The sequence below is a fragment of the Stigmatopora nigra genome, chromosome 22 (assembly GCF_051989575.1).
Source record: "Stigmatopora nigra isolate UIUO_SnigA chromosome 22, RoL_Snig_1.1, whole genome shotgun sequence".
Taxonomy (NCBI): domain Eukaryota; kingdom Metazoa; phylum Chordata; class Actinopteri; order Syngnathiformes; family Syngnathidae; genus Stigmatopora; species Stigmatopora nigra.
This window is the reverse complement of record NC_135529.1, coordinates 6,675,323-6,686,392: the sequence shown is the minus strand read 5'-3', so window position 1 is coordinate 6,686,392 and position 11,070 is coordinate 6,675,323. Positions and strand designations below refer to the sequence as shown.

The following is an 11,070-nucleotide window of genomic DNA, read 5'->3' as shown; positions in this document are numbered from 1 at the left end:
CCTGCTCCATGTTGTGTTCTTATTACTATACTATACTAACATGTATTAAATCGTTAATGCTATATATTGCAATCTGACTGATTGCGTCAAAGATCCCTTGGCATAATGGGATTTTATCTTGGTAAATTTATTTTTTAATATTACAAAAGCCTGCATTTTTAATAAGGGTGTGAAGATGTATACATTTTATGCAAGTATATGTACTATTAATAAATAAGGACAAACTCCCTGGTAACCAGTTTGTTTTCTTTATTCAGAACGAGGTCTGTTCAGAGCTTCCATTGTCCTCAAGTACTTGTTTACTAGCTGTGCAGAAAACTGTCAATGATAATAGGCATGTTTAAGATTACAATTCCATTATGGAACCTTATGTTATATTGCTAGTCACTGTACAGAAACCCATAGGAATATTGTAAATGGAGTTATTATGTTTTGTGATGCATTGGTACCCACACTGAGTGTTTTAAAATGTAATTTACCACAGCAGCCAGAATACAGTAAAAGGTTTGGGTTTCTACATTACACCACAGTGTCATCAATTTTGAAAATACTGACATTACTCCAGTCATTATTCTTAAGTATCATTATAAACAACAATATACAGAAAATACATGCACTTAAACTAGTAAATGCTTGTCTACTTAGTTTTTTCCCCACTCACATTTTAGGCCTGTTTAATCAAAATGGCAATGATAATAGAAAGTGACAACTAGATGAAATTAATTCTGAAAAACATTTTCAATGGTGAGGTTTGCATCAAAGGTTGACAGCTGATGTCAGCAAAAAAATACATTGACATTATATACACAGGTACTGTGTATATTGTGCATTAATATGATGTATTATTGTTCGTAAAACAATGAATTTTTGAGGATCACAGTTCTAAGTATCTTCACAACTGCTTTTAGCAAAACATATTAGGGAACTTGCAAAAACACAATGAAAATGTGCAATTGCAGTAGTTTGACACTCATTGTCTCAATATGCATTAAAAAGCAATATATAAAGGCAAAAAAAAAATAAAATAAAAAGCAGCATATTGTCTATTAAATTGCCGCTCAGCCCAAGTTCCACTATCATAACATAGTTAAATACTACAAAAAGCAAAAACTGCTAGAAACATGTTAGAATCGAAGTGTATGTTTTTAAACTAAAAATAACAAAGAAAAAAAACAACAACAACACTGATGGTAAAAATGATCAAGCTTCTATTTTTAAAAGACTTGTCCAGCATTATTAGCTTCCTTCGACAACTGCACTTCTAAAGTTCTGCTTAAAACGTTAAGGCGTTACAAGTTCCTTCGGTCACCTGTACTTCTCATAATTAAGATATGGCGCACATTTTTGGTTCATAGACACTGGCGAGCAAAAGAGTAGTAGAATGAATCAGCTAGAAGACTAGATAGACAGTCTGGTGACAAAACAACAAAAATAAGGAGTGAAATTTCACAAAAGTCATTCCCAACCAAAACCCCACCCTGACCATAACCTGATGCCAACATTTCCAACATTTGTATTTCAACACAACTGAATTTGATCCACTTAAACAGGGTTTGTTATTGAATGAAAACCAGTTAATTGGGGTGCTTTGTGTCATTTTGAGAAGGAATAATCACATTACAACATGTGTATATACACTTACAATGTGACACGATCAACATGGATTGGCAGGGCAAATGTGGGTGCACGATGACTGCAGAGAAAGACGTGATAACAGCTTGCTTGAAAGACAGGAGGACATCCAGGCACTGTTTTCTACTCAGTAAGAGCTGGTGGAGGCTGTGACCAGTCTTTTACCAATGTACACTCTTCAAAAACAAAAAATTAAGAAATTAATGACATGAAAAGTAAATGAATCCATCAAATAATGTATGAATGTGTCACATAAAGACAACTACTTCATGTAGCATGCTGGGGTTGTGTATTGTATTAATGCTAGTGTCTCAAAATATTTCATAGCATAAATAAGGATGTCAATGGCCATAAAACATTCGACTTCTTACCCGATTCCAAGAGCAAGAATGTGCGAAATGAAAAGCGACGGGATGAAAATTTTGAGGAACTCAGCAGAGAATACGCCGCCTTTCTTCATGACTCCACTCTTCCTCATACTGAGGGAGACTGCACGCCGGGGGTGCCTGAAGTGAAATTCCCTGGAATGATAAGATTGGAACATCAAGAAAAAGCCCCCGTCAATATTCTGAATAACAAGCTTGAGTGGCTTCTCACTTGGGTGGAATATTTTCTGGTCTGCTGGACCAATCGGCAACCCAGTCTACTTCTTTGTTCATGAGGATATCATCAACTCTGTCTTTGTCTGTGCCTTCGTCTTCTGACTATATAGCAGTGAGGACAAGTTAGGAAAGGATATACAAATAAAACCTGTAACTAAAATACAAAGCAATTGTATTCATTCTTAAATATTGTGTTGATGGCTACCTCACAATCTCTTGGACTGGACATGTCCACGTCAAAAGTGATCTGACCCTCATCTTGGTTGGGACTTTGTGGCCTGTGAGGACTAAGTAGATACTTTGTGATTAATACATGTACTTCTACACTATTGGGAAATATACACGATTGTTAACTAGCTTTAGCCCCACCTGTCACACGAAGAATTACTCGGGCTAGACTCGTGCTGTGCATCCAGGAGGATCTTCTCCATGTCTCGTTTGTGAATGGATGAGGATGACGGCACATGTTCTAGTCCTCCGATCAGGGTTTCATCCATCTCAGACACCACTTCCAAGGTTTGACTCATGCCAGCATTTGCATTTATTTGGTCTGCAGCAACTGATTCTTGCGAATGGGTGTGTGCACCCTGGGCTCCTGTGTTTCCATTTAACTCCAACTCCACCCAAGAGCCTTGGATCACACAAAAAGGTTCAAGATTATTTAATCCATTTTTGCTAACATAAAATCTGATACATGGCACGTTGGATTCTGATTTTTTAAACTCCCGTCAGTGATAGCGTTCATATTTGTGCCACTGCCCTACTAAGAGCGATCTTTATTTATTTATTTTTTTAAACCAGGAGGGCGTTATGCAATCTATGACAGCCAGCTTCACTGCTAACACAATGCGAAAAAAAAAATCAATAACGCACTTTCGTTAATTCATATTTGAATTATGAAAAACATAACACACCACCAATAAAAAAGAACAATTATTAATTCGATGTGCCTGGGCATGTCTGATTCTATTTTTATAATCATGTCAACAATGCAGGCTTCTGTTGCGTAACAGCCCCTGACGTGTCGCCGTTTTTAAAACGGCGACACGTCAGGGGCTGTTACGCCCCTGATTAAATAATTTGACCCACAACAGATCCAAGGTTGTTTTAGTTTTGATAAAATATTTTTAATGGTATGAGCATCACACGGAATGTAAAACTTTTACATTCCGTGTGATGCTCATACCATTAAAAATATTTTATCAAAACTAAAACAACCTTGGATCTGTTGTGGGTCAAATTATTTAATCTTTTAGTTAGCATTGACAAAGAAGAAAAAGTTGCGACTAAAAACGAAGGTTGTCCTTTTTTGTCTCAAAGTTGTTTTCATTTTGGTTAAGAGTCCGCCTCACATGAAATTGACGATTTGATTGGCTATAAATTCCATCAATGAAAAGATGGCGATATCCTACTGGCTCGCTTTCAGGAACGTCATTGTACGTCAACCAACGACTTGCCAAGATGAGGAAACGTTTTTTAGTCAATGCAACTTTAACCAAAATTGCTCAAGCAGCATTACGGATAAGAGAAACTTTATCGCGCTTTAAATTATGTGTGAAATATAAACGCGCACGATGTAACGTACCATGAAGTCCTGGTTCTTCGTTATTGTTTTGCTGAGCAGCAGCGGTGGACATGTTGACTTCTCAGTTTTAGCATTCGTCAACATTACCGGAGGTACGCATGCGCAGAGTCAGTCCATAGTCCAGACGATGAGACAAAATAACAAAGATTGCGTTTAACGCCTAATTGGCGTCTTACCTTTTCATGTCAAAATACGTAATGGTGATGTATAACGCCTACACAAAAATCAGACAAAGACGCATGGCTTTATGTGATCACTCATCCCATAATTGTGTAGGACTAGGATGTAAAAAGGAAAAATGTAGGTGCATCTGTCATAGACTAAGGAACTTTAAGAGTATAAGATGCTACTGTTAGAAACACATCCCCCCAATGAAAGCTCGTGTTCATAATAACTCACACAATAACATTTAATAGGCGTTTTAGTAAGGCATTCTTTATTTATTTAGTACTGAAAAGCTGTTTTTTTGATGTTTGGAACATGGAACAGAGGCTTGCTCCCCTGAGTGTTTTCCATCAAAAATGTTGAAAGTGAATTTGTCAGGTTATCATAATCTTACAAAAGCAGGGGAGGGAACCCGCCTCCCTCCCCTGCAAATAAAGGATTTGTGATTTAGCAAATATCCTGTATGCAATGGGAGAAAAGGCTGTAAATTTTTTTTAAACAAGGATGATAACAAAAACTGCTAGAAATGAGCATTCATCTTTTTACACAAATCTGCATGCGTTACATAAATCAAAGTTCTCTATTGGTACTGAACCTTTAACCACTTGTATTAAGAGCAGCAGTAATGACAGAGCAAAAGGCATTACAACACTTTTTTTTTATAAAGAACTGGAGAACAAACTGTTGAGTATCAAAACAAGATTTGTCAAACTGGCCAAGAGATTCCATACATTTTTCGGACTATTTCATAGGCAATTGTTTTGTTAATGTCCCGCTACTGAAAGATATCCCTCATCCCTGAGGAAGTGACTGCAACTCTTTTTTTGATGACATTGCACTTATTTGGGTTTGATATGTTAAAAACTACCAAAATATGGCACAAAAGAAGTCCTCAAGCTGTTTTGAAAATAATGACAGAAGGACAGACAGTATAGCAACAGCAGAAATGAGTTTAGGTACCTCCTTAATGTACATGTACTTACAGAATGTGCATAAAACATTCATGAACTGACCAAGTGCTTTACAAATTCCCCCTTGAACAATAATATACATTATTTTGAAAAGCATATACAACAGACACCCTTTCAAGAAAATAAGGCAAGTTACTTGACTGGCTTTTGAAGGAGTAAGTTAAAGACGTCTTTCTCCCTTTTAGGCATGATACTGGTCATGTTTTAAATGATTTTGGGGGTGTCACAATCAGCTAACGAGTGAAAGTATTTCAATGGCATGCCCTTTTTTGACATTATATAAACTTTCCAACAATTACCTTCTCAGGTAAACCAATTATCACAGACTGTCATGCAGCCTTCCTGCTACAATCAACCAGCCATCAGAAAGAAAGCAACATTTTAAATAGCAGTGATCAGACTAAGTATTGACTCAACTCTTAAAAAAATAAATCATCTATAGTAACTGTTTCTTTCAGAGGTACAGTTTATATATGTATATAAAAAAAACAATCTGGGGATAAAGTAAACTTTTATGCTTTCTGTAAAACACAATGGCCGATGATCCGCCTTTTGTTTTGTCATTTGCAAACATTGAGCAGAGCATTAAGAAGAATTATACATTACAAGAGTAAGCACGTTATACTTTGGTATGATTCCTTTCCTCCATCAATACCTGCCTTATGTCTGCATGTTTTCTGTCCATGTCTAAAGCCAAACATTATAATGATTTTCATCCAACAATAGAATTGCTCAGTGTTTCCTTATTTCTAAGCTTCATATGTAGACACTATTTAAATACGTAGTATCTGGAAATGAAGACTATGTAGGCACCTGAGATAACCTGAAAAGGGGATTTTGAAACATGACTCAAACAATACCACCCATCTATTTTCTCCCACTTATGCTCGGTATGATAAACAAGTTTTCAGGAAGAACCGGTGCATTTGGCAATTTAACAACTGATATATATATATATATATATATAGAAGTAAATAAAGGAGTGTCAACCATTTGTGTCAGCAGGGTTTTTTTAACAGTGCAAATGAGTTTATAATTTGACATTTTCTTGCTAAAAATGAGTATAAAATGTTATCGCAACAGAGAACGTATGATCAAGAAGTAATGGCATGAACACAAAAATGAAAAATGTGTTCTTTTTGAATTGGGATGAAGTGAAGTTGTAACTAGTAGCTTGAAAAAAAATGTTTCTACTGGATGGAAAATAAAACCCTGATTCTCAAAATCTGGAACATAATTAGCCCAATGAAGTAGGTTCATTTTGTATGACGCATGAAAATATGTACTTGTGACATTCAGTCATTCTTTATGAGCCCGACAAGTGTTGTGTTAGTGTAATAGATCATCAAATGCTAGTTTATTTTGTCCTGGAATATGTACAGATTATTGGTAGTGGCCACAGCAATAACGTTGTCCAGCGGATGCCAGGCAGTGTGGAGGATCTTCTTGTTAAAGTCCAAATTGTCTACACTAATCTCATCCTTTTTGCGCTTCCCACCTGAGCTTACTTTGCGGGGTCTCAGGACAGACTGTGGCTTGCTGTTCTCCCTTGATGCCTCAAATGTCACATCCTGCCTGTATCCACGCTCGAACATCCTGAAGAAGTTATTGTAGGAACCTGTCATGACCACGCTGCAGTAATAGGGGGAGACAGAGACGTCATTAGGATGGGGACTGGAACAGACACTAATGCAATCAGCTTTGTCAAAATTAAAGACAATGGTCAATCCAAAACAGAGCTTTAGCGACCTTTAAAATTGAGGAAATAACATTTTAGGTAAGACTAAAGAAAAAAAATAACATTAGACTGAAACTGTGAGCTTACCTGTCGTTCCCATTCCAACAGCACTCAAACTTGTCAAAGATGCAATCGTTCTCATAGAGTGAACACAACTTGCTCCTGAGATATTCATGCACCTAAACAGAGGAAAAATCATTATGAGCTACTTTTAAGAAAAGTAGGGAAATGAGCAAGTCACAGAAATGTAACAAAATACAGGATTTTTATAATTGGTACCAAGCAATGGAAAAGGCATAATTTCTAGTGGCTACTCTTATAAAGGCATCCCCAATTAAAACTTAATATAGAATACCATCTTAATGACGATACCATACCTGATAAGTCTCTATTGGACGAGTCTCCATGTTGAGGTCCCATATTTTGATGGTCAGGTAGTCACGGGTCATCATGTAACGTCCACTGTGGCTAAACTTCACATCAGAGATGGATGAGGTTATTTCTGAGAAGAAGGAGCGATTGTTGGGATCCTCTGACTCTTCAAAAACTGTTGGAGGAACAATTTGCTCAAGTTATTACACAATTTCGTTGGGTTCTGTCCACTAATGACCTCAATTTATTTACATTTGGCATGGTTGTCACATAGCGCAGACGCCCTCATGTCGCACAAGCGGATGGCTCCTTTACTGCTACTGTACACAAACGTATTGCATTGGTTAGGATGAAACTCCGAGGCTGTGATGACCTCAGTCAATTCCTCCATGTTAGCTGGCTTAATGTCAACAATATCTGTGTAGGAATCATTCAGGCCAACAGCAGGAAGGGACACAAGAGAAATGTTTTTCCATCATAAGATCAAGGATGGTTGATTCATATCGTTCCACCCAGACTTCAATCATCCTTACAGTTTCTCTGACAACAGCCCTCCCACACGATAGAAAGGAGGGGATCAATTATCTCCTAGTAAGCCGTATCCACTAATGAGATTGTCTGCGAGGGGTGAAAAGGGGAAGGATACTGAAGCTGCGATCGGTGATCTCCAAGTGCCAAAGGTTGACGCGAAGGTCATCGGAGGATAGGTAGGTTTCACAATCGCTGTTGACTGAGATGGAATTGATGTGGTAGGTGTGAGCGTTGGCAAAAACTCTCCGCGGACTGGCCTCCACCATCAGATCCATGGGTTGAAATATTGGCACCTAGACAGTAAATTCACACAAGACTTTATTTTTATAGTTGATATTTTATCATAATGTCATTCCAAAAAAAAAAAAAAAAAAACAATTAATAAAGAAAAAAATAAATAAAAATATCCACCCGTAGTGTTGTAACAGTATTTGGATCTCTGTATCGGCCATCATCTTCTTTCAAATTGTAACCTTCAGGTCTCTTGTCTCGCTCACTTATTTTCCACAGCTTTATGGTTTTATCTATGAAGGGGGGAAAAAAAGAGAACTAGAAATTAATATTGCATTTTCAGCCAGTAAATATATTATTATATGAATTTTAATGGACCAGATTTGCTCAAGTCATTAATTCTAGAAGTTTGATTTATTCTGTCTCCGTTTGAAAATTATGATTACTATATGTATGAGCAATTCAAAATGCAGAGATCCCTTGCTTTTTGCATCTTAGTGGTATTCATGCATTTGTGTGCATGTGCGCACAAGTTGTTAATGAATACTTTTGAAAATCCTAATGATGGACTCAATCCGCAGAATGTAATCCGCAAAGTAGCGAGATTACTCCATGTTGGGAAGTTGCCCTTTTTAGCTAGAAATAGTTGTGGAACGCAAGTAAAACCTCTAGTGCATACACTTGTCAACTTGCCATTTGTGGATAAAAGAAAGTGAGCAGCATTTTTCTGGGGCAACCACCGAATCTTGTTGATCTTCTCCTCAATTTCAAGGCTCTTCAGATAGTCAAACTCAGGCTCATGGCTCTGAAAAGTGCTGTAAACATTGTATTCTCCACGACACTGAGGCTGATTCTTACTCTAAAACAAAAAAAGCAAAGAGCAAACATCAGTGACAACAACACTAAAAATAATGTGACACGTGTAGATTTTAACGATCCAATTTCTATAAATTGAAATGTAATTACCTCTGGCTCCTGTTGAAAGATGACTACACGACCTCCTTTGTCTCCAGTAGCTAGCAACTCCCCACAGTGGTTGAATTCAACAGTGGAAATGATATCAGCTGTCAACAGAGTAATATCAGTATTTCCTATCTCACTTCTTTTAACGTTGTATCTCTGTCCAAAGTAATATGCAACCACAATATCAAGAGTTAAACTGTGCATGTTTTGGTCATCAATGAGCTGTGACACCAATATCAATAAGGGTAAAAAAACAACAAAAGACTAAAGGTCAGTGACGCAAACCTGGATGTATTCACAGGGTAAACGGGTCTGGTGAAAAGTTGAAGTGAAATTAAGCAAGCAAGTGGATCTCACAAACAAGCTTTCCCCATCTAACCGTACAATACAGTCTAACAAGCAATCCTTGTTAACAGCCTGGCACTATTATCAACACTATTCTTAACAAAGGCAAAGAGAGTGGAAAACATAAAGTGCCTCCTACAGGCCTTTTTTGGACCAGCTCATTTAAACACAAGAGACAATTAATTATTAGAAAACAATTGTTATTGTGGTCTAGTTAAAGTTGTCATTATTTTCCATGAATCTGTCAACGCTTAGAAGGAATAGCAAAACAGTCAACTTTGCATATAAAAGTCATTATAAAAATAATGATGTAGAACTATAATATTCGTTCAATCTTGACTTTAAGATCAATGTTCTGTTAGCTTTAAACAACAAATTTGATGAGTATTTACTGTAAGCTCAAGTTCAAGAATTGAAACTCCACTATTCAAAGCATTAGTCAAACAAACAATCCGACTCCAAAAGCGCAATGAAAACAATACACGAGAGACTAAATGCAAGTTGGATTCAGGACAGGATGCAGCTCTTTGCTCCTTTCCCAATAATTCGCACAGCTGGAGTTGTCTATTATGGGAACAAAATGGCAGACGAGGTCTGACAGTCCCAAAGGCGCAAGAGAATCACAAGAGAAGGCTCTGAGAGTCCACAGCTGTCAGCCAACTCACGTCCATTTAACGCCATGCTGGCATCCAGTAAATAGTATTACAATTATTTTTAGCTGCAGGATTATCATGTCAAGATTCTGCAAGAGATGTGGGCAATATTGCAATAAATGTGACCAGCTCATGCAACAGAAAAAAAAGTCCAATTTGAGATATTCACATATTACAATTCTGCATGCAATTCCCCTCAAAAAAGTGATGAATAAATAAATCTGAGCACCTTAAAAATTGACAAAGTTTTGGTACATAATGTCACATTCAGAGAATAGGAAAGACTGGGTTTTTAAAATTTTAATTTAATATTTTGGTATTCACTTTTTGATCGCCAATGGACAGCGATGGACGTCCAATCCTTTACAACTGGAAGCTGTAACCCCAAATCAAAGTGGATTTGACGTTTATCACCGTGAATGGCAGAAAACAATCACTTATTGACATCCTTTCATCTAAATTGATTATTTTTTTTAAATAGAAACAACATAATGATCAAGAGGAAATGATTTTGCACATTTATCAATAGTCTACGAGTGTACTAGTATAACAATGTTAAAATGGATATGGAAGGAAAGCTTTCAAAACACGCACTTGGGGCCAATGATAAGAAAATCATCTGGTCTTACCTTCTGCGACATCGTCATCTATCGCCCCTTTGACTTGGGAGAAGCACCATTGCACCTCATCGCTCTCATCACCGACCCCTGCAGGAGAAAGAACCCCCTTTTCAAGACACCTCACGAAGAGCAACTTTGAAAATCAAGCAGGAACGTTGACTATATTAGAATCTGCTTAGCATGCTAGCTAACCCTGCAGGTTTAACACAATAATACAGCAAACTTGCGTTTCCTCACTGACTAACGGTACATTTGCCACAGACATGCCGTTTGTCTCAAGTTTTACCTGCCATGGTGAGCCACTCGGGGAGAGTGGGGGTCTTTGAGGCGTCTTTGAAGCACTGCTGCGGACTGGTTGCTTCTGGATGGTGAGATGTGAAGGAATGAAACTGAGAGTGCTGCCAATGTTTGTTAATATTTTTCCCCAAGATTCTTACACGCCAGTGGCCAAGTACTAGTGAGTACTAGTGTTTAGTTAAAATTGTTAACAGCGCAGGTGTTTAGACTTTGCACTCTACTTTAAGAAATTCCCTCGTCCCTGCCTCTCCCCACAAAGTACATTTTCAAAATGGCGCAGCGTGGGTGGCGTTGACACTTATTGTACGAGTCACACCGGGCGAGCGGTGACAATGAGCATGCAAAACAATCGTTTCGTCGTCCTA

General features: G+C 37.6%; 2 protein-coding genes across 2 annotated transcripts; both read right to left on the bottom strand.

Annotated features, from left to right (window-relative positions):
- Positions 1–232: 232 nt before the first annotated feature.
- Positions 233–3,984, bottom strand: LOC144180916 (BCL2/adenovirus E1B 19 kDa protein-interacting protein 3-like). The gene is made up of 6 exons (XM_077709072.1): positions 3,820–3,984; positions 2,604–2,865; positions 2,440–2,521; positions 2,230–2,336; positions 2,004–2,153; positions 233–1,808 (listed from the first exon to the last, which is right to left on the bottom strand). The coding sequence occupies exons 1-6, from the start codon at positions 3,869–3,871 to the stop codon at positions 1,760–1,762; spliced, it is 702 nt and encodes a 233-aa protein (XP_077565198.1). The 5' UTR covers positions 3,872–3,984; the 3' UTR covers positions 233–1,759.
- Positions 3,985–4,235: 251 nt separating this feature from the next.
- Positions 4,236–10,989, bottom strand: LOC144180915 (serine/threonine-protein phosphatase 2A 55 kDa regulatory subunit B alpha isoform-like). Its single transcript, XM_077709071.1, has 10 exons — positions 10,695–10,989; positions 10,418–10,495; positions 8,794–8,891; positions 8,521–8,686; positions 8,008–8,120; positions 7,712–7,889; positions 7,318–7,482; positions 7,071–7,240; positions 6,781–6,872; positions 4,236–6,587 (listed from the first exon to the last, which is right to left on the bottom strand). Exons 1-10 carry the CDS (start codon positions 10,699–10,701, stop codon positions 6,308–6,310), a joined length of 1,347 nt encoding a protein of 448 aa, XP_077565197.1. The 5' UTR covers positions 10,702–10,989; the 3' UTR covers positions 4,236–6,307.
- Between the last annotated feature and the right edge of the window lie 81 nt (positions 10,990–11,070).

Excerpts from the sequence above, each read along its gene's own strand:
- LOC144180916 (XM_077709072.1), bottom strand. The coding sequence starts at position 3,871 with ATGTCCACCGCTGCTGCTCAGCAAAACAATAACGAAGAACCAGGACTT. Across the intron at positions 2,866-3,819 it reads CGAAGAACCAGGACTTCATG|GCTCTTGGGTGGAGTTGGAG; the intron begins GTACGTTACATC and ends GTGTGATCCAAG. Across the intron at positions 2,154-2,229 it reads CCAGAAAATATTCCACCCAA|GGAATTTCACTTCAGGCACC; the intron begins GTGAGAAGCCAC and ends TTATCATTCCAG.
- LOC144180915 (XM_077709071.1), bottom strand. Across the intron at positions 7,483-7,711 it reads GATCACCGATCGCAGCTTCA|ATATTGTTGACATTAAGCCA; the intron begins GTATCCTTCCCC and ends ATTCCTACACAG. Across the intron at positions 6,588-6,780 it reads TGTTGGAATGGGAACGACAG|CGTGGTCATGACAGGTTCCT; the intron begins GTAAGCTCACAG and ends CTATTACTGCAG.